We start from the raw sequence: 23790 nt of genomic DNA, 5'->3' as shown, positions 1-23790 counted from the left end.
CTTTCCGCTAACGACAGTGGACTGCTGTGACCGAATATTAGGTCAATAAGGTTAAAGAGTAAAGATGTAGAACATGAAACACAGGCCCATGTTGTTATGTCTTTGGCATATTCTTAAATAATAATAATCTTACCCAAATTTCAGATCATTATTTTGTCTTCTCAAAACCAACAGTATAAAAGTTACCATCATCTTTTGTTGCCAATGTCACAGTGAACCTACAGACTGTTTTTGTAAATATACTTCTTTTTATTTTTTATCCACTAAGTAGCCAACAGCTAAGCTCTTTCTCAGACCCCAGAGAGTTGTGCTTACTCAATAGAAGCTAAATCAACATTATCCAATCGACTCAGCAGCAATCTGAGTAATGGATTCTATTGTGTTGTTTTTGTCCATCTGAACAGCTTAGGTTTTGTTACGTAAGGCTTACAGTACATACTTACTTCTCGATTACTCACAGCATTCACTGGTTTGGTTTTGCATGTGTGTGTTTTTATGTGTATCCTGCTTATTCTTTTCCACCGATAATGAATTCACAGCAAAGTCATGTCCTGGGTTGGACCATTTCCTACAGCTGAATACCAAAGGGAACTGATTGTCTGTGCGTACGGTTTCTGTGGTTCATCACAGGAGTGGCAACACTGTTAATACCATCTTCGCATTGAAGTGTGCGTTTGGGAAATCCCATTAGTCTTTTCACTATCAGTCATTTCTGGGAACATTTTAACTGTATTGCAGCTTAAACATTATCCTAGATTCATCATCTCACTTCCTGACTTTTGGTTTCTGTCCTGTGATGTTTCCAGCTGCCAGTGCACAAGCGCAGGTGGATCTGTATTATGAGGACTCAACCTGGGTATTCGTCTATGTACAGCGAATAGTGTTGATGTGTGCCACGCAAAGTGAGGCAGGTATAAATAGAGATGGATAACAAGAGAAAGTGACAGAGTGGAAATGCAAAAAAAAAAAAAAAAAAAAAAAAAAAGTCTAGGAGAGTCGTGACTTCAAACCACTCATATATTCACAGAGAGTGCGGGAGCTTGTGTCAGAAAGCACTTACACACACTTACACACATACACGCGCACACACTGGCCGAATAGAATATGAGAGCATTGCAGCATTGGTTGGATGTGTCCCAGCAGTTACCGCACTGATGCTTGCTGCAGCAGACGGGAGTGCACAGTCTTGCCAGGAGCAGGAACAAAGTGAGAAAGAGAAGGAGGCAGGAGCTAGACCAGTGCAGATTAGAAACCAGTCAGAATTATTGACCCTTGATCTAATCTGAAATATAAGTATAATAGGAGAGGTGGAAAGAGGAGGGCTTGATAAGGCATAAAAGCAGGATAATATACCTAATCAGGAACAGGAACAGGTGTCGAGACATGGTAGGAGTTGGATGTAGATAAGTAGCTAATTGGGATGTCTCGCTCTATGAGGCTGCTGCTGCTGCAGAGGTCCTTCAGTGACCACATCAGGTCCTCGACCTCCAAAGCCTTTGATTTACTCAGCAAGACCGCTCGAGAGAGCCGACTGGCAGGTAAGTGACTGTCACAACGGATGTATTTCTGTGTAGCAGGTTGTGCTTGTTGTTGCTGTCCGGTGTGCAGGTGTTGGTGTTTTCTTTCAGAATGTACAGTGTTGATTCAGTACCAGCAGAATGGGAAAACTGCATCGTCATCGCCTCAGACAGAGGACACAATGTGCTGTGAACCAAGTGTCTAATATGTCTGTGACGCATCGGATCAATAAACAGCATTTAATGGATGTATGAGGGTGCTGCCACTGAGATGGACAGACGCTGAGCTGTAATGTTTCTAGGCACATTTTCAACAGGGTGATTGTCAAGTTTGGGTTTCCTGCCCAGCGTGGCTTTTTTTAGTGCTGGAATATGGATGCATATTAACACGAACATTAGACTTTTAAATAGCAGAGTTAGGATTTTCATCCTCACCTGCTTCTGTGACATTTCCTTAGGTACGACTTTAGCCTTATGTATAACTAATGAGTTGGTTGTGCACACACTGGACTGAGTACATTAAAAGAGACCTCCAGCTCCCTGGCCAGCTACTCCAGCAGCTTGTCTCTAAATAATACAGACCACCCACTCTCTTATAAGAGCAGCAGCAAAATGGATCAAAAGAGCTGCTGTTAAGGAAGGTCCGCAGCAGACGGACCATACCAACCACAGGCTAAGTGTTATGAAGGGGCCTGGTTGTTTAAAATCTTGACTCTCTCCAAGTACAGGTGCTGGCGTGCCTCATTTCTAAGAGGGTAGCACCGTTTTCCCACTGAATCCAGAGGTCATTGCCCCATGGCCGAGTCTTCCAGATGATAAATATCTACCAACAAACAGTGTCCAGGATGTTACAAGCTGTTGCAACATTGCTCAGCGGCCCACATAAAAGAAAGATTTGAAAAGTGGGTCAGGGAATTATGACAGGATCTAATTACAGCTCTCTTGGTATGTCACTGATTTGTCTCTTCTTTTTTTTTTCCTCTTGCTCCCATTCTTCAAGGAGGAGTCAAAATATCAAGGCTTTAGGCGTAAATGAATGTGCATTTGCAGTCACCGTTACAATAGTTTATGATTTCATGCACGTGTGCTCTCGATCATAAAGTGTAGGAAGACATTGAACTGTACCAGGAGAGCTGTAGGTGATCTTAGTCAGCATGTTAATAACACAGGCTTGACCTGCCATCAATCTCCATGAAATTCAATCAGTGTAGAATAATTCCTTGTAATAAGTGTAAGCTTTTAAGTCGTATTTCAGATCTAATTATTTTTTGCAATTCCATTCTGTAGCAATTTGATATCACTCATGGTCTTACGCTGCCTTGGAAAAATCTATAAAGATCCTGCAACTTGATATCTATAAACTGTATCACATGAAGGTTTATGTATATGATCTTTTGTTGCACATGTGCATTAGCTAATACCACCGACGTAATGCTCTCAAGGACTTCTTGTCAGTTCTGTGCAGCATAACACATCTTGAAATCCAATACCCATTTCCCACCTTTGCCATGTCTATGAGCACATCGCACATTTAAGCATGTTTACAGCTGAAGGGGAAAACTTGTGCCACAGAACACTGAGTTTATCCACCAACAAAAACCAGCTATCACTCACAGTCTTTGTTCTCACTGACAATTGGAGATGTCATCCCAAAGATCAAAAGATCAATGCCCCGTCAGGCTATTGTCTCCCCCCCCAGGCTTTCCATCACCTCTTGGTTGATAGAAAACATTTCTCCTTGACTGCAAACAGCAAAGTGTGTATACTTAGTGCATTAATTTATCTAATCAATGCTTCACAACCTCAGAATTATGAAGTGGCATATTCATTTATGCAAGGTAAATGTTTAATATGGATGTTTTTTTAGAGAAGAAGGAAACAAGACCAGGATTGAGTGGCATTCCCACTGTTTTAAATGTTTTTTGGTAAAGTTCAAAGGGGTCAAAGGGCATATGGAATCAGGGCAGATAGCACAAGATCAAGAATGTAAAGAAAGCATCTGTCATCATACCTGCCAGCAAAATATGTCATTCATTAATCATTTGAATCAAACCTAATCTTGACTGTCATGCAGATTTTAGATGAAATGAAGATTGTACAGCAGTTTGGTAACTGCTGCTTTTAGTTTTTTGGGGGGGTTATGCAAAGCTAAAAGGAATATTCTATAAGCTTTAATTTGGATAACTTGTGGACAAAATATATATCATAAATACAATAACATTTGCAGCAACATTGCAATTTGACAAGTGGAATTTCAAAATCACAGCAGTTACTCAATGCCTTGGGCTGCAATTTCGTTAATGGTAAAATGTGTCTCAACATACCATGAATGAAGCATTCAGTAGTTATAGAGATGCCCATCAATCTTATTCTCTAGACAGGAGGTAGCAAGCCCTTTTTGGTATGACACAACATAAATAACAGCATCATAAATGCCCCAGTCAAAATGAAATACAAAAATTACCCATTTCACAGTTATAGCCTCCAAAATATATATTTTTTTTTCTCTGCCGTCCTGCCCTTACGAGGCCATTTGGGCCATTACACAACAATGTCGTTTAAGTGTAAAAAAGTGGAGATCTTTGTGTTATTTCACTGAAATTGTGTTGTGCAGACAGAGCACAGCACTCAGCACTGAGTGCACAGTATGGCTCAATGAATTATGTCAACAGCTTTCAGCGCATAAATCATTTTTCTCCTTCATGCCACTTACACTCTCGCTTACAGATGTGTTGACCATCTTTGCCTTGACTTGAATATTTTATGTGACCTAGATGTTGCATAACTCTCTCTCTAAATGTCACGCTCACACAAAGTGTTTTATTTTCAATGAATTGAGTTGGGGAGATTTTTTTGTGATGTAATTGTGAATTGAATAAAGCGTACGCAGCTTTTGGGTTGGTTACCTGAGCAGCTTAATTGGTTTATCATAACTGTAGTAATGCCATCTGGATCATGACGTTGCATAACAACCACAGCTTTGTCAATCGATCGTAAGTGCTGAGATGTTGGGCCATTTGTTGGCCAAGTTTGGCTATTGAATAATATAGTATAAGGCATCATGTAAATGACAGTTATTATTTATTTTTATCTTCAGTTGTCTATTCAATGACAAAAGTTATTTCAAACTATAAAACCTTTGTGCTAAAATTTCACTTGGCATCTCATTAAATGTTTTGGTGAGAAGATAAAAAAATCAACTCGGTGTTTTGCAGTCTTTGCAGAAGTCAATGTTGAAGGGTTTGCACTTGGTTAGTGTGGCCATGCATAAAAATGCAGCATTAATTCCACAATAGACTGACATTCACATGAATAGGGTTATGATGAATGACTCTGCATATTTTGCCCTTTGGCATTAGCACAGAAACCGTCACAATAATATGCATCTTTTCTTTTCACAACACCTGTTGGGGTACTACAACATTCACCCTGGTCCTACGCCTAACCTGACCTTAACCTTCACCTTCAACTATATACTCTTTTAAGAATAGACTGCGGTGTACTATTGGAACTAACCTCAACCTCAGTCTCCTCATCTAGTGGGATGCAAACCAGCCCAGATGTTTAATGTTGTTTAATAATTAGCATTTGACAATTGCTAAATGGTATTGTGGTGTAGGAGTCTATCATCTCGGCATAGTGGTTAGTGCTGTTGCTCCCGAATAAGAAGGTTGCGGGTTTGGTTCCCAGCCTGGGGCCTTTCTGTGTGGAGTTTGCATGTCCCCCCCCCCCCTGCGTGGGTTTCCTCCCACCGTCCAAAGACATGTATGTTTAGGTTCATTGGTGACTCTAAATTGTCCGTAGGTCTGAGTGTGAGTGTGGTTGTTGGTCTCTGTCTGTCTTTGTGTGTTGGCCCTGTGATGGACTGCTGACCTGTCCAGGGTGAACCACGTCCCCGTCCAGCACCCCCCACGACCCAGAAACAGATAAGCAGTAGAAGATGAATGAATGAGTCTGTCATCTTTTTCACAAAGGATTGTAGTTCAACTGTAGATAGGAATTTGTTGCGAAATGCTGAGCAGAACATGTATTGTGATGTTCACGGGTGTTCATAAATATTCATTACAAAGGTTTGTGTGTTTTGTGCCTTCACAAATTAAAACCAAAACAAGCCCACACTGACTGCATTAGAGCTAAATCTGCGTGAGCACTGGAATTGCACCACACTACCAAATCTACTTTACCACATCCCCAGCTCTGCACCAACCTTACTGGGCACAGGTGAGACAACAACCTTTATTGTACAAGATGAAATTTGTTCCAGGAGGTAAGCAACATAACCTAAATGCTTTGAACCAAATGACCCCATCCAGAAAAGCCTTGTGTACTCCCACGAAGGTGTTTGATAAGAGGCAAGCATGCGCCGGTTTCATCAAGGTTCAAGACATCGCTATCACAGCTGCTCTGCAGCTGGTGGAGACATGAAGGTCATAGAGCTCTTTGCCCAAACACTCTCGAAAATATATTTGTAATCCCTCAGTGCTGCTGTTTGAGTGTCTGTTTGTGTCCTTGTGGTCTTATTGGGGGATCTGTTGGGTCTCTTTAAATCATTTTATAAAGAGTTTGGTCTAGATCTGCTCTGTATGTAAAGTGCCTTGATGTGACTTTGTTGGGATTTGGCGCTATACAAATAAATCTGATTTGATTTGATTTGAGTTACTTTGTGAAGTGGCAACCAGACTTTTGTTTTGGCCTCAAGGGTGGGCACTGGGAGGTCCACAGACATGTTCCGGTGGACTTGGGCCCTGCCTCCTTTTGAACCACACAGATGTCCCGGGCCTATTGTGGCCCTACAAGACTCCACAGGGACCCAGCAGGGCCATTTCACGCCTGAAGGATGCCCAAAGAGGAAGTTAGAAAGGGGGCACCACTGTGACATCAGCAGAGATATCTTTGAATGGAAATGCAGCAGGCAACCATGTAACAAATTAGCTTCAACAAGATACATTCACTCAAAGGATAGACGGTGCCTTTCAAGAATAGTCCGTGTTTAAACCAGAAAATAAACGAATTGAGTCCAGAAGTACATAATGATGTGGACAATTTTGGTTGAATTGCTTTAACACAGCGAGTATTTGACAGCTGCCATTGAACTTTACTATTCAGACCTTTGCTCATTTTGTGTCACCCCTACTTACTGCCTAATTATTTTGCTGATCTTTAACTTACTATCATAGCTTACATAGTTCTTTGTTGGGTTTCAGTATACGTACCAGTTATTTTCCTGGAGCTATGTGTTTGGTGAAGCAGTACATTTTTCTGCAAAGAGCTTGTGATGCTCTACCAATTATCCTGTTGGCAAGTCACGTTTCTCTCTGCCTTCAGATTTAGGTCAAGCTGCTCAATCTGTGAGTATAAATAACACTTCATTATTTTTTTATCACGGCACATGAACTGTTTCACTGTCTGCTTTTATGCCTGTAACTCATCCTATTCACAAGCATATGAAAAAAGAGGGCCTAAGATTTTATTGAGTTCCATGTGTGTCTCATGAGAGAAGCGTGTCATACTTTAACTACTGAAAAGAGTCAATAGCAAACAAAGTATTTATGTGTGTGGGTGTCTAGGTGCATGAGTAATTCAAGGCATGCACAGACTTTTGCTGCATTAGCACACATACATGCGCACTATAAGATTACAGTGAAGCTCGACCAGACATGACTGTGGGACATGTGCCAGGGACATAGTGTATTTTCTCTGTTTGTTTCTCTATTTCCTGTGCATTGTTTTTTTTTTTTTTTTGGAAACTGGCACTTGACTTCAACAACATGTCAGTCATTTTTTTTTTGTTTTGGCATAGTTCCTTAGGAAGAACTATATTAAGTGTGTAAATGATGCAATTTAAGACAGAATCAGAAGAGGGGAAAAAATTGCTATGTGGCATCTGTATCTGGGCACGGAGATTCATTCTTCAGGTTTCTCATCGTGTTTTGGTGGAATTCACTTTCTACCTTTTAGCTGTTTCACAAAGCTTCTCAGGGTCAGTAGCTGTCATGAATTCATATACTTCATATACTTTGCACCATTTGCTGCACCTTGAATGTTTTGTTGATCTCGATTTTTCCAAAAAGAATCTGTTGATAGTTGATAGTAATAGTTCTTTAATGACAGCCTGTCTCAAAATGGGGTATAATGCTCTATAATCTTTTGATAAATGAAATGCAAATGTAGGATCCATCAGATTTTTTAGAAAGTTTTCATTGGCTTCAAAGTTTTTGAGTGCAATCAATAAACACATTATTTGTGTGTCCGTGTGGTTTAATGTAAACTACAAGTCTTGTTAATGTAGATCATTTCTGCTCAAGGTCAAGTCAGTGAAGCATATTTTCTTTAGGTTTTTCCAGATTATTCTGCTGTTTTATAGGTTGACTGGTAGTCACTTAACTTGGCATGTGGGTGTGTGACGGTGAACTCTCAAGATATTTATGATTGAATTAGTGTCCTTCAGCGCTGTGCCTGTTCAGTGATTTAAAGCCCCCTTGTTTCCGCCCCTGTGCATTCACAAGGCTGCTTGTTTCGGAGACTCTGGAATGTTTTGCTAAACCCAGCGACTCCAAAAAGCTCACGCCAAACTTGTTTACTTTGCTTGTTCAACCATGTTACCTCTCCCTCAGCCTTCACTCACTTTCTCTTTTTAACACACAAACTCGCTTCATGTTTCTTTTGGCGCTTCCACTCTGTGGCACCTCTTTTTTTATTGACCGAAAACAGTCTGAAACATGAAGAGGTTTTTGAAACAGGAAGCAGCTCAGAGCCTTGTAATGTGAAAGCATCTTTTAGCATGAGATACAGTGGGTTTTTTTTCCAGAGAGCATAATACCCAGCATAAATCTAAAGATGCCATTGCCATTATAGGGTTAGGGCCAGAACACGCACCTACAGCTTTCTTTTAATGATTCATGAGCGCAACGTTGGTCAGACTACATATTTATTTCTACCACTCTTTGATGATTAGGAAAGTCTAGCCCTTCTCAGCAAGAGCATGAGTAGCCCACTAGATGTTCGCTCTTGACTTCTCCTTGTCCCATCTGCTGCCCATTCATCAGTCCTGCAGCTAGAAGCAGATATGACTGTACAGCATAGATCCTGGACAAACACAAGGGTACTTCATTCTAAAATCCAGGCATAACCGAGCTGTAACAATAACCTGGCCATTTCAAGTGTCCTCTGGCATTGTGCAGATCCCTGCAGAGTCAACACTCACAGAACTCCTGATTTTGGCAAAGCTTAGGATTCCCAAAGTGGTGTGCACAAATATTTGCACACACTGTGGAATTTGCTCCTGCCCCGGCACTCGAGAATGTCTGATTTCACACTGCACACTTTCAGGCTGGTGCACTCCTACACCTTTCCTCCCTCCATCAGCAGAAAATGGTGTGCGAGCAGTACTGCTTTGTTGGCAGAGACAGAGGTTTCATTATTCAGCTGTGATGACTGTGTGCGGTGTGCTCTCTCTTCTTCAATCAAAACGGCAGAGTTGATTGGCAGTGAAGTCTTAGCCGAGAGCTTGGCACTGTCAACTAGTACTGGACGGAGGGCCGATGGGGTACGGCCCAAATGACGGCCCAAACATCTACAAATAATCTGCAAGCACAACTGTGTCTTCAATCCTAAAGGACAGGGATTAGCAGCATGTTTTCAGGATTACATCTTAATGATCAGTGACCGTGGTTTGGTGAATGTGGTTTGATAATTGCCTTAGATTTAATTAAGTGCAGTTGCTCCGCAAATATCGAATAAATCGAGAGGGATTCGTCCATATGGCAGTTACAAAAACATTGCATTGTGGGAAAGGTTTGGTGCTGTGACAAAATGACACACCCAGTCAGTGTGCGTTGACATGCTTAAGGATCTGAAGGAAAAAGGCTGGAAGCAAATGCCAGTACATGATGAATATGTGCCGTAAATTTTATGATTAATTTCACAAAACTACAACCTTGAGCATGGGGACCTTCACAGCATGGTCTTCACCTGTGAGAAATGAGGGAAAATGGGGTCAGAGGTCAAAATATGGCAGCTGAGTAAGAGTGGAGTAAATGTACGTGGTGGTGATATCTATATTCAGAATCGCAAAAGGTGAAAGATGGTGGTTAATACTTCATGTGCGGTGTCTTAGACGTTCAGTGTAAGACACTGTTAGACGAACGGAGGATGATGGTGTGATGACTTGTAACTGGGCATCACTTGTAAAATGGCCACATTCCCAGTGAATCTATTCCAGATGGGTATTTAGAAGTTTTGTTGCCCCATTAAAATGGTCTCATCCCTTGTGACTTAACTGTCTCACGGGGTTCCTGATCTTATGGTATGCTGTTTGTTTACTCTCTAGTGGGCCTTCATTTCCTGTGTGTCTGCTGCTTTTTGTGGCCCTAGCAGCTCTCAGTGGGTTATCCGGCTTTAATTTACTCAGTCAATCCGCAGGAGATTTTGATCTTTTTCCTCTTGTGGTTTTGACCTTTCAAACTTGGGTGTTGCTTCACTGTTTTTGAGCTGTTTGTCATGATGAATGTTTGTTATGAAGAGACAACGAATAAATGGAAATCTGATGTTTAAGTGTGATTGACTTGTTTTCACTATTAGAAAATAAACATACAGACTTCAATTAGTGTTTAATGTTTAAGAGTAAGTTTTGATAGAAACAACGAGGAGTACAAATGTTAACCTTGATATATCCCCGAACATGCAGATTTGCTTTGATGTGTGTTTGTGTGTTTGTATTGGGTAGGGCACAATAAACTCAACTGACAAAATATGTAAATTGCAGGAATCAAGGAGAATTATTATGGCTAACCTAACTGACTGAGCAATGTGGTACAAAAGCCAAGACACTGAATTAGGTTAAATGAAATGTGGGTAAATCTGTGAAGATCTTGTCATCTTTACATCAAACACACAGACACACACGACTGATTTTCTCAGCCCACTCCAGTTCCCAGCAGTAACCATGCATTCGCCATCATCCTGTGGCCTCCCACTGATCCGCAAGGTTTCATTTTCAGCATGACTGTATCATGTAGTGGGGGCATGATAACAGAAATTTCCCCAAAACGCAGAGAAGTAAAATACCAGATAACATATTACTCAGTGTTAGATGACTAATCATTGTATTATCATGTTTTATCGAGCTGAAATTAAAAACAAAAAGGAAATATTTTCAAATTCTTGCTTACAGTTTGTTCTTTTGTTGTTGTTGTTTTTTTTTTTTTGAAGAGTGAGTGGATGTGCCAAAAAAAACATCAGGAAGGTCATTAGTCATGGATGGTTTTTCCAAAATTCAGTTGGCATTCAAGGAAGCACAGCTGACATTCCACTTCCAGCTCATGTGTGACCTGGTTTTTAAGTGCTCATTTTTTTTCTGTATCAGACAGTAGTGACTGGAGTTTTTTATTTATGAGATGAGTTGACAGCAGCCTTCGGTCCTCAGGCTAAGCTAATTTCCTATTTTCCACCTCCTCATACATTTGTCATTTTGTTCGGAAAAACTTGAAGATCGTTGACAGTTCAGGCCACATTACTGACACAAGTTGAAGGGAGACAAGGAAACACAACAAACAACAAAACAATTTCTTGCAATAAGCGATACTTAATGATAATACTTAATGGGAGCCTTCGTCATTCTGAGGACATTCTGATCATCATTCAATAAGAAACTGGTTGAATAGCAACAAGAGGAATGAGTTATATTAGCCTTGGGCCCATAGCTGCAGCTTACAAAGCTTTCTCTCAGAATCTCAAGTTTGTGTGAGGGGAACGTTGTGATACATCACAAGTTGTTTTCTGGATAACCACCAACTGGAATCAAGTTTTAATGGATCTGTTGATTTGAGACACTCAAGCTATGTATTTAATATTTAAAAGTGTCCAGAGGTGACACACATGACCAGTCCTTATTGTGTGTCATGCTCCCTGGCTTTCTCAGCAGAGAGCTTCAACCTAATCTGTCTTTAGCATGAGCAGCCATTTAATTTCCCTTTATCCTATTGATGGAGAGGTGTTGTTGAGGACCTTTCACCTTATAGTCTCTCAGGGATCCTAACCCCTTTTCCAGTCTGAATGGCGAACACAAGGCCACTGGCTCAGTATTGTCATCCTCTGTGTTCAGGCCAACCTCAAATTTAACCTTTTACAGCTGCAGATAATACAAGCCCTGGATCGCTTAGCTTTAGCATGTTGGCTAAGTGACACTTTGACAACTTCTTTGACAATGTCTTTTGTGATTGTGTGCTTGAGGTCAGGGTCAGGGAGCATAATGTGTCAAGCATTTCTTAGGCTAAATACCCCAACGGGTCACAAAGTTTCCCTCTGCTTCCTTCAACCCAACCCAGAAAGTTGTGAACCAGGTATTCTGAAAATTTTATGTAAATGAGGGTTTGTTTGTTTTTTTTTTTTTGTACATTTGTGTCTGCTCCTTTCTCAAATAGCATTCATTTGAAACTTAATGAATGGTAAACATGTACGGTCTTTTATTCTCCTTGCCTGTCTTTCTGTTGGGTCAATATAGCTGTCATGTGAACCACTTGAGCGGCTCTTACAAGTATGCATGCATGGAAATGTGAGCTGGAAAAGCCTTGCCGTCTAAAGCTTCATGAGCATGACAGTTTTGAAGATTGAGTTTAAGAGCTGCACTTGAACAAAGCCAGAACAGTCACCCAAAGGCGTCTTCTCTTTATTTGCCTGTGTTTTGCTTGACTCATTGCCCTAGAGCCTTTAGGCAGGGCAGCAAAGCCGTGTTTTTTTCTTGTTTTTTATGCTTCTTGAGGGCTGAAACATTTTTCTCTATGACAATGACGTAGTTTGATCTTGCTGGTATCACAAGAAATCTGTTGTCCTCTGAGAAAGAAATTAAGGCTGTTGCTTGTGACTTGCATTAGCTTCAAGTAATTTTAATTTGCGTGAAATGCAGCACAAAGTTGCAAATTAAAAAAGGAATGACAGGAAGGCTTGTTCCATAAAGCGCCCATGTTGCTCGTTTCTGATATGTTAGTCATGTCAGTGACGTGGCTTCAGTGTTGGTGTTTGGTCAGTCGTGTTGTTTAGTCTGGACATTTGGGTAACATTTCAACATCTACTGGACCAAACTGTGTGAAAAGATTCGTACAGCCCAGCTGTGAGCTGGTTGACACTCCTGGAATAAAAATAAAAAAAAATTGTGTAGAAGAAATGATGTATTGTGGTCTGCTTACATGCATCTCTGAGTGTTGAAATGATTTTGCTTTTCACAGTAGGAATTTCATTTTTACCTCCCACTAAAGCTGGCTGCTGAATATCACAGCTGTTACCAATGCATTTCAACATGATTGTCCTCTGGCCCATTGCTTTTCACCACACATACTACTAACATTATGTTTTAATCTCATGCATCTGCCATGTTGATTTGGACCATTAACCTTCAAGAGTGTTTTCCTGTCTTCCTGCCCGTCTCTGCAACATTCCTATTATAAGTTTCCTGTCCGTTCCTTCGTTCTTGGGAAGACAACGGGCATTAAGTAAATAGAGAGATCTCAGCAACGAGAAACAGAGCCCAGTCTGTTGGGCATATGGAGGTTCTGTTAATGCTGCCAACCTCCAGCTGGATGGTATTACTCCACGCTCAGGAGTGGAGCTATCACCCCCCAGGGGCCAATGAGGAGCAGTGGGACGGGTGGGGGACACATAGGCCTGACTGCTGCTCCTGTTCATTAACAAAAGCCTCCCACCCCAAACACATCAGTGCTGTCCATTAGCTTCTAAAGTAAATAAACCAGCCATGTCTACATGTCAGACAGAGAGGAAGAGCATGTGAGTGAGGACTAATCATATGAAGTGTTTAAGTGACCAAAGAAAATGTCCTTCAGACGATTGGACATTGGACATTTGAGAATATCTGCTGTCTGCTGTCACATGCTTGTGAAGGAAATGCAAAGAAGAAAACTAAAGATCCTCCGTCAAAACCAGGGTTTGCTCCCAACGCAGTTTAAGTGCAACAGTTAATCATTTTTATTTGACCATTAAAGTGCCTGACCCAGAATCCTCCTTGGCACATTTTCTTGAAGCTAACCAGGAAAGAAATCTATTAACAATGAGTTTCTGTCCGCTGCATACCTAAAGCTCTCCTAATGCACCTAAATATATACGCCATCTTCCCTCTATTTATTTGTAATCGACTTAATACATCACATTCTTCAGATTCTTGTACACTGAATTTCAGCAGTGCATCAAGAAAAATATTTAAATTTTCCACTTGAACCAAGGCCCTTCATAAAAATATCAAAATGCCCCCTTGTTCGTCATTGCTTACAGAAGTCTACTTTAAAATATGTCCGGCATCCAAATAAACCTCAGCATATACGCAGGTTTGGTCTTTAATTCCTTCCTGTGTGATACATTTTTCTGTGAGTCTTGTATCCATCACCAGCTTAGTAGGTCAAGGTTGTCTCATGAGGAATTAATATTCACTGGTCTACCTGCTGCCTGGCTAGAGCTGAAGGCTAAAAATTACCAGCCAACGAACCAAACGAGAGGTGAACAAAGTCCTTTAATTTTAAATGAAAAGAGCAAAAATGACCTAAAACAGCACAGAACTGGATGTATTTGTCAGTGAAGAGAAGTTATTCTCATTTTGAGATACAGTAAGGAAGACATTTCAGATGAATCCTGTTTGGTTTCATGTCTACATTTAAAATAAAATGCATTTATGGTTTAATTCATACCAAATAGATTCTTGGCCTTTTGAAGAAAACTTTAGAAACATTTCAATCACTGTATCTGTTTCATGAAATCATATTTTCTATCAAGAGATGAAGAGATCAGAAACTGATTGCAGGTATTTTTCATATTTATGGTTGTAATGTAGGATATCTTTTTTTTTTCACGGTGTGTTTGACCTTTATCCAATCACTCTTTTATCTGCAGTCACTCTCTCATCTTATCTTCTGAAACTGCCACAAGGCTCAGGAGCCCAAAGAATTTGGTTACTGGGAGAAATCACTCCTGAAATTCAAACCTGTGCAGTGCATTTCTGCTAAAAGAGCCTCTGGATCAGTGATAATCTCCTGGCTGAACCTGGTTTGTGTTTGTCATGACAGCCCAGATGTCTGCAAGGTTTGTCACATGGCTCGCAAGAGGTCAGGGTTCAAAGAAGTTCAGGGGTCAGGACAGGGAAGACTAAAGCATCGACTTCCTGTGTTACTCACTAGCTGATTCTGCACAGACAGGGACTGGACATACTTTGGAATTTGGTCTTCCCTGTTCGTTTCTGCCACTCTATCATGAAAACAGGAAAGGAAACAGAAGAGGGAAGAGAAGTGTGCAACCCCTATTTTCAAAAGCAGTATTGGACACGTCTGTGTGGACATGCACATGTGGGACAGACAGGCATATTTTTTAAATATTAACAAGCCCCCAACAGAAAAAGAACAGCAGCGTATCCACAAATGCACACACATTTGTTTGATGGTTGCTGGTGCCCTATATCTTCTGTGTGATACGTTGAAAATCCTTCCACACCTGCCTTGTTCCTAATTAATGCACACTTATCCCGCCAGAGCTCGACATCTCTTTGCACTTTAAGTCTTGCACTCAAGGCTCCATCATTCATTGCTGCTGAAAGGTAGTTGGCGCACATATGACACCCGTGCTGGCTCCCTCAAATGTACCGCAACTCCACAGAGGAGATCCCAGCACTGCTGGTCGAGCAGTTCATGTGGGTGTCAGCGATCAGCTGACTTTACATTCATGTGTATCTCTGCCAATACATTTTTGTCCAAGAATAGTTATCCTGAACCTGTCATCACTTTAATAAGTCGCCCGAATGCAACACCTCACTGCCATCACAGATCGCCATCAAAGCTGGGGAGATGATGTACTGGTCATATCGCATGAATGTGTTTGACTTGTTTTTGTTTTTGTTTTTTTGCAGTCAATGAACCAGTGTGTGAAGCAGTAATTCAAAACAGTAATTATTATACCTCACTCGGTTGGGACAAGGAATTCTGGAAATTTCCAGGCATTACAGCAAAGCTCAAACTGCTGCTGTGTGCTCATTTTGTATCCGTGTGGTTGGCATCATTAACCACTTTCCAAGTATTCGTATTGGTTTCCCCAGCAGACCTCCACCTCTTGTAATTCTTAGAAAAATGTGGTCTCTCACACACACACTGACTCTTTATATGTCGAAAGGCTGTTTCTCTAAGAGTAGAGCTTCTGCTAAATCAAGCCAGTTTTGTTTCACTCACTATAGGCCAGTAACAACTGTTAACAGAAAGATTTTACCACAGTAGTTTTTTCAATATCCTTAAAAAAAGTGGTAAAGGTCTCCAACTGGTTACCTGGAACATGATTAACAATTGAAGGGATAAATTCCAGCTTCTGATGTTTGTAATCAGTCCTCTTTTTTTCCACCATCATCTGTTTACTCTCTCACTTTTCTTTTATACTCTCAATACAACTTTTGCTGTCAACTCTTACGTCATTCCTTAATACTCTACTACAATTGCCTCCTGACTCTTCCTCTTCCATCTCTCTCACAGCCTAAAACCATCACTAATCTGCTTTCCCCAGACATGGTTAATAGCAGAAATATGAGCAATAATCAGGGGTTAAATGTGTTTGTGTGCACATGTGAGTGCGTGTGTTCTTGTTTTGGCTTCTTTATCTTGATCAGAGCATTAGAGTGAATATCCTGTAGATCCAGAGCTTCCTTTAAAACGAAAATAAACATGCTGGGACAGTTTGGATTACTTTGGACTATATAATAATCTAACAAGACGCACATGGAGACTGTAACCACTGAGAATCTAAAACTGTACATACGTCTGCAGGCATGTGTCAAACTTGTCTACATATGTGTTTATACACGCTAACTTACTCTCTGTTTGCTTTAGCATTTACAGATTAGTGTTGGTCAATAATGCTCTCTATCATTATCGAAAAGCCAAGGTTGAGCAAAAGTCACATGTGGTAGTGCTTTGCAGGGGATGAATGATTTAACTCTTTTAAAATGCCAGTGAGGCTCAAAGCACAGGATTCACAGTCAGTTGAGCTAAAAAAAAATTAAGCTTTTCATCAACTCTGGACACTAATGGACCAAGGCCCTTTTGCTGTTACAGTTTACAAAGGAAGAAAACCTTGAATGTGTAAGTTGGTGCTCAGTTGGTACGTTCATTTAATTTAATGCAGACTTTGGTTCTCCTTAAAATAATGTGTGCATGTGTGTGCATGCACGGTTTGGTGGACAGATAAAACCTTAAATGACAACAAACATGTCAACATCAAGAAACACACCATCTGGATGAAAAATATGTAGTAGTGCAACACTGCCTCATTGTTTGTTTAAGCATGTGTGTGTCAGCCTCCTGCCTCTATTGTGATCGTGGTCAGTCCATCAAAGCCCGGAGAGGGTGTCGGTGAGGCATTTGGCCCGCTGTCTGCTTCACACTTCCTTTGTTTGTGTGTGTGCTGGTCCAGGCCCCTGTCTCCCTGCATTTCCTCCCCACCATTGTGCGTGTGGAGGTACTTGCTCTCTCTCTGTCCATGTCTCTCTCTCTCTAATCAGTGTCTTATTGGGCTGATCCCCCAGGTCTATGGATGAGATATTTATGGAGATTCCTGTTATGAAAAGATTATCCCCCACCCTTGCTCTCTATCTGTCTCACCTAATCGCTCACAAACACACCAGTTAAAGTCATTATCTCCCATCGAATCAGTGGAAGACAGAGGGCAAAAGCTTGTCATTAGAGGCTTTGAGATTTAATTTTAATGGGCAGTTGCTATGGTATAGAAAAGATGACAAAATAATAATCACAATACCTAGCTGAAGCAGCATAGCTGAATAAACACACACACAACCACACACACACACACACACATACACAGTAGTAAATACATAAAGCAGCTTTGGAGACATCTTATCAGAAACTCTCAACCATAAAACAAATCTGCCAAAGTAAAAAAGTTTGTACACACGGACACACCTAACATGTTCATCTTTATTTCAGGAGAACTACTATGACCTTTGCAGACCCATAATTTGGTTATCTCGTTTGTGAGCCTTTGTTGACACGGCCTTGGGTATTTGTGTGTGTGTTAGACTGACACGTCCGTCCCCTGACCCTCACCTGGCCCCGCTGTTTGGGGTTAGGAATGGTTGAAGAGGGAAGCGTAAACCCCAAGGCGAGCCTAGACGACACCTCTCTGTAGCATGCGAGGTGCTTTCATCTTTATTCTTCAGCATTCTTCTACGTTTCTGTCTGAAGTATTGTCTTTTTCTTGATTCCACTTCCTTCATTCCACTTCTTTGATAACTTTCCTCTCTCTCCCGTTCTTTATTTTCCTGCCACAGCCCCTCCCTGTGTGTGTCAGGGTCAGAGGTGACGCTGTAAAGTTTACAACCGACAACAGTAGCTTTACCCAACAACCCGGCAGCAGCAAGTCGATAGGTCATACAAATAAAATGAAATGTCTGTATTTTGTCTTATTTTTACACCTGAGCAGTTAGACACAATTTGAGACATGAATAAAATGTACTATGAATCATGAGATAATCCACACAAACTCCCCGTCTTTCAATATAATTTCACATTTTTTTCCTCCTTTTCCAAGAAGTTGCATTTAATACCAGCTCTAATCCTCTACTAATCTAATCGGCCTATTGCAACACTGACGCATCTCCTTATTTCCTCCCTTTTGTCCAAAGCCCTTATTATACTGGCGTGTATTTGATCTGTATCTATAGCATAAGCCAAACAAGCGCCTGCCTCTGACGAGCTTTGATGAATGAAAATTGTAGACACTTTAAAGAGGCACACTCATTTGCCCCTGAGCAACTGGCAGCAGGAGCAGTCTGCTTGTCTGATCTCTCATGCTTTACCACACACATTCATCAACAGCCATTGGTATTATTATGTGTTTATCACCACAAAACAATTTATCAGCATGACCCCCCCAATCTCTGCTCAGGGTTATTGACCCATCTCAGTCGAGGGGAGCTTTGGGTTGGGGGTTTTGGGTGCAGCCTCTGGGTGGTCGGGTTTTGTGGCTCTGGGATTTGGCCTTGTTTGGTAATCTCTCTTCATCTCTCCTTCCTCGCTCTGTCTATCCTCCATATCACTCCCACTCCTTCTCTCTCTGCCTCACTCAGACACACACTAACAGCAGTCCCTCATTATCTCCCTGCATCCCTCCAGGTTACAGACTTGGGATAGAAATGACACGAGGTTTTCCTCAATTTTATGAGCTCATAAGATCAGATGCTGCCTGTTTACGTATATAGTATGACATTAATACTGATCTGTTGACACAACGCTTACAGTATGAGCTAGCTCAGTGTGCACAATGGCAGTAAAAAGTTTTCATTATTTTGAGTGTAAGCCAGAAGTTGTCCCTGACCACTAGCATCAAAACTGTCATGTGACAAGAGAACACGCAACTGGCTGTGCAACATTGTTTTTACACCAAATAAAGAAATGTTTCCGGTGGTATATGGGCTGTGAATTTATAAATATGCCTGCATTCCCTTTGTTCAACACAAAGCCAGACAAAGACAAGAACAGTGTGTATCCCACAGTTACTCATATTTGCCTGAGATGATGAGCAAACTGCTAAACACAAACCTCCAGGACAGAAATCTTGAGGGATCATGTTTTCTTCATGTTATGTAAACAATATTGTCTCACAGATTATAGATAAAGAGCCCAGATGAAAAAAAAAATGTATTTAACCTCTATGTTTTACAACCGTACTCTCTGAAACCCCAAACAGAAATAATTAGCAGTTTTCTTTTGTGGACCTGTCATCAGATGTTTATTAGCACTTCTCCTATATTTGGAAAAAGCATTTAGCGCAAGTTTGAAACGGTTCCTCTCCCCACCCTCTCATGAATGCTGGTGCTGTGCAGGCTCATGACTTAGTGGGCAGGATTTCTTGCGGTTGAATCACTTGTGACTTCTCTGTCAGCTGGGACCGGCGTGGCAGCCAACAAAAGACTGCACATCATCCTTCCGCCCTCTTCTCTGGCAGCCCAGGTTTTGGATTACATGTGTTTCTCTGCCACATGGTGACTCCTCTGGCTTTCCCTTTTTTGCAACGCCTCAGCCGGCTGTGAGTTGCTATGGAAATAACACTGAGCCAGTTGATGCCAAATGGTGATGTAGTTGAAGAGTTCTTGGAAAACTGTGGATGAAAAGTCCCATTGGCTAAGGGAAAGGGGAAAATATGAATACAGGATGGGCTGTTTTGAGAATGTCACACAGGGCATGTGAACATCAGCAGTCTCTAAATAGACGAGAAATAATGTAGATTGTTAATGATAATAATAATAATAATAATAATAATAATAATAATAATAATAATAATAATAATAATAATAATAATAATAATCTATGCTGCCGTTCTAACATTTAAATAAAAAAAAAAAAAAAGACATTAACATTTTCATGAACAAATCATCTTAAATTTCTCTTTTAAAATGTTTTCTTATGGCCATCCAGGTGCTTCCCCTCTGTCCCTGTGGCTGGTGCAGGGCGGGCCTGGCTGTGGTGTACGTGCTTCAGGGGCTGAGCCATTACCATACCTGCGCCACTTGCGCTTTTCAGCTTAATCTCGCGTCACAATAGCGCGTCTCTCAGCCGCCTCCACTGTTCTCCAATCATATGCAAACTGGCTCCAAGCTCCAAGTCTGCTGCTGAGAGTCAGGGCAGGTGGTGGAGACTGGGGGCGACGGAGGAGAGGGGATCACTTTCGATTTTAATAAGGTTGTTAATCCTGAGGAAACCTATTTTAGAAAAAATAGCTGGAATAATAGCGGAACACATAATATCAGATATATTATCTGACCTGGGAGCAAACGGTGTGATCGTGTCTTTTGTTTCTATCCTAAACGGGACTACACTCCCCCTCCCCACGCACGCACACGCACGCTCCTTATCAGGTGGGGGTGGAGGTGGAGCCACGGCGGAGCTGGCCATTCCTAAACCCTGAATCACTCCGGTCCATTCACATTCCTGCCGAGGTGCCGCTTCGTGTAGTGACCCGCGCTTTTGGAGGCGCTTTAGGATCTTGGAGTCTGCGTTTATCCCCAAATCAAAGCCTTTCCATGGATTTACTGTGTCGCTCTGCACCCGGCGGACCGCTCCTGCCGACTCTGTAGTTCATCTGTGCTCTCTGGATTTATCATGCGGACAGCCGGAGTTTAAAACTGAAGCTGGTCAAAGCCGAGACGCGGAGAAATGATATTAACACGTGAGTCCTTCCAGGAACCATAACCTGAAGTGTTTGGGCATTAATGAGAGTGGTTGTCTTTTATATGGGCTGTAAAGTCATATTGTGGGTTCCTGTTTACGAAAACACAGTGGCTGTAATTAGCAGGCTTTAATAAAAGATAAATGTTGGTTTTTTAAGAGTTTTGCTCGAATTGCACCTTCAACTGTGATGAACTGTGATGAGGCGTCGTGTAGGCGCAGCGCTGCGCACTGTCAGGTAACTAATCTCCGCTTTACGCTTCTTATCTCAGTGGCTCCAAATGTCCTCACCTCTGATCCCAACTTTCTCACCGTCCCGCTTATACCTCCAGTGTCTTTTGCACAACTCACCTGCGCCCCGATGGCAGACTCTCACCTGGTTTAAAGATAGTCGTCGTATAACGTATCACAGACTTTTACGCACGCAGCCCCGGCAGTCCTCCGTCACGGAGGGTTTGGACCGGGATGAATTGAACTTTGAAGTGTGGAAACGCGGTCCTGGACGGGAATGCGCCGTCTGAGCTGTGTACTGTGTCTTTTATAGGACTTCAGATGAGTAACTGTCTATGAGGCTGGTGCCATTTCACCGCCTTCACACTTTGCTCCACTGTCTGCGCCTTTTGCCTGACTGCCGACCTTTTGTAAACAGGGTGATTGTTGTGGCTGTATAAAAATCCTGTTTTCTGTCCTGCAACGGCAGGTTGGACTTGATTTGTGGGCTTTGGCCTTTGTCTTAACTCTTTTTAATTGTTTGCTCCAACACATGGTTCCTTATCAGCTGGAACAGATATGAGCGCGCTGCGGTCCAGCAGAGCCATAAAACCACTAAGAATGTGCTCAAAGACACTCACTCTCAGCTATCACTATGAGGTGAATAAACCTTGTCTAATGCTAATGTGGAGATATGACACTGACACTGACCATCCACACAGGCTGCTGAAGAGCCCGGTGAGCCACCTCTCTTTTACAAGATCAATGCAGTGGTTAGTACAACTGGGAAGGGGGGCAAATTAAGAAAAACATTGCTTCAGCTGCAGTCTTTGTGAAACAGGAAGTGAGCTGAGTTTTGTTTTTGTTTTGTTTTGTTCTTTTTTTCAAGAGGTTTACATCCACATGGCATGGCTGTCATTTTTGCTATACACCTCCCTCCGTTTTGAAGCTACCAGGCTGAATATGTAATGAACGTACAGCTATTAAGGGAGGGCCCGGGCAGGTAGCCCATCATCTGGCTGGGGGGAGGTTACCAGAAACCTGGTCACCTGATCCACGGTCGGGGCCATCTGTATGAGGAACAATATGTCATATTGCCATCGTCAGTCTGTGACGATCCATCTGGGCCAGCTGCGTGTTTGCATTTGGTTGGTGGTAGATAACTGGAATAGGTCATGGGAGCAACCTCATTATTCAATTGTGTGTGTATAAGTGTGTGTGTCAGTGGAGCATAGCTTGAGGCCAGCCAGATGGCGATATTCCTGGCACCGTCTCAGTTCGCTAACAGCCAGGCCTTCTCAGTGAACAGCCAGCTGTCACAGCCGTGAAATCACACAACACGATACCCATCAGGAAAAACATCTGTTATCGTCTCTCTTTGCATTCCAGTAGAGTACGAGAGGCATTTTACGTTAGTCACATAGAAAAAAAGAAGCTGATATCTCCAGTTGTTCCAGATGCTTTCATGCAGACACGAGCTGCGAAGAACATTGTGAACATGAAATAGATTTACACGCTATTAGCTCAAGAATCGATCACATCATGACGTGTTCCTCAAGTTCACGAACGCATCGGCACTGTTGAGGTGAAGGACAAACACTGGCGGCGTCCAGGCTCCTGGCTTTGCTTGTTGTAGATTACAGCTGAGCCAAAGAGTCTGGTCTGGTTTATCACATCACCTGTCTAGACCCACTTTGCAGCTCCTCCAGAATGAGCCACTCAGACCTGAAGTTGATAAGGAACCTCTGCCTATCTTTCTGGCTGTCTTACAGTCAACACTTTGAGGCCAAGCAATGATCGGGTAACTCTTGGTAGGCCACCTCAATTCAAGTCTGCGTACTTCAAAGACCTTGCTCCTGTGATAAGTCCGTGTTCAGACTCTTGACCTCCAGTTTGCAGTGTATGTAGCAGAGCCTTTGAGGCGGGGAGCAGCATCCTTTGTTTGCAGGCTGCTGACAAACTCCCACTGGAGCTGAGCATTCAGACTCAGCCATGTCAGACTTTGCTGCCTCCTGTGATGGAGGGAAACTTTGGCCTGCAATTGTGAGAATTTCCTGCCACAGGAAAGGAGAGAAGAGAAGGGGCGAGTAGAGTTGAAATAAGCAGAAAGATCAGAGGAGATGAGGGTGAGAGCAGGGAAAAGAAAGCAAAGAAAGGACCGTGACGGATAATTTTAGAAGTCAAAACTGCCAAGGTAGTTAGTCTGCGTCAAATTAATCCCGACTGCCTGCTCAACAGCTCAGCTCTGGCCAAGTTCCAGGAGAAAAGTCACTCGTGATCCATATAAAATCTGTATTGGGGTCGGCTTGGCTCCTATTAGTCTTGTTATTTGCTGATAATAACTCTGAGATGGACTGTGTCCTGATGAGGCCAGGCCAGTTTTAACTGCATGAAGTCAGATTTATTTCTTCATTTTGTAATCTCCCTGACAGCCTCCAAATCAACAGGAAAACTAGCGTTGGTGATTATATGAGCAAACAGGAGTAAGGTTTTGGTTTATCTGCTGACAGAAGATCACCTTTTCTGTCACTGTGGAAGTCACCAGGGTCAAAATGACGTTGGTAGAGTCACTCCTCCAACATTTTTAATCTGTCGTACTGTAATTTAACTCGGCACCTGTAGACCAAATTTCAGCATCATTACCACTTTTCTACGTGAAGGTATGTTAAGTAGAAAAAGAAATCCTATTTAATGGCCAAGCATTTGCTGTAAGACACTGGTCCAGGGTTCAGAACGTTTTGTAAGTACACACAGTCACCGGAGCCCGTGTTTGTCTTGGCTGCCTCTCTGGCTATTATCTGGCCAGGAACAAACGAAGGCAGGGCCTTACAGCACAGTGGTCAGCAGCC

At 42.0% G+C, this 23790-nt stretch overlaps 1 protein-coding gene across 2 annotated transcripts in view; it reads left to right on the top strand.

Moving 5' to 3' along the window:
• dlc1 (DLC1 Rho GTPase activating protein) overlaps positions 1-23790 on the top strand; it is a 68066-nt gene that overhangs the window by 25439 nt on the left and 18837 nt on the right. Inside the window, exon 1 of one of the 2 annotated variants that reach the window (XM_029498252.1) lies at positions 20468-20732. The exons of the other annotated variant lie outside the window; for it this stretch is intronic. Coding sequence (XP_029354112.1) covers positions 20720-20732 — 13 coding nt within the window. The 5' untranslated portion in view covers positions 20468-20719. Of the gene's footprint in view, positions 1-20467; positions 20733-23790 lie in introns of those variants that run through there. 2 annotated transcript variants of the gene reach the window in all.

This window comes from Echeneis naucrates, chromosome 1, assembly GCF_900963305.1.
Source record: "Echeneis naucrates chromosome 1, fEcheNa1.1, whole genome shotgun sequence".
NCBI lineage: Eukaryota > Metazoa > Chordata > Actinopteri > Carangiformes > Echeneidae > Echeneis > Echeneis naucrates.
The sequence above is the reverse complement of the archived record's forward strand: the minus strand, read 5'-3'. Positions and strand labels throughout refer to the sequence as shown.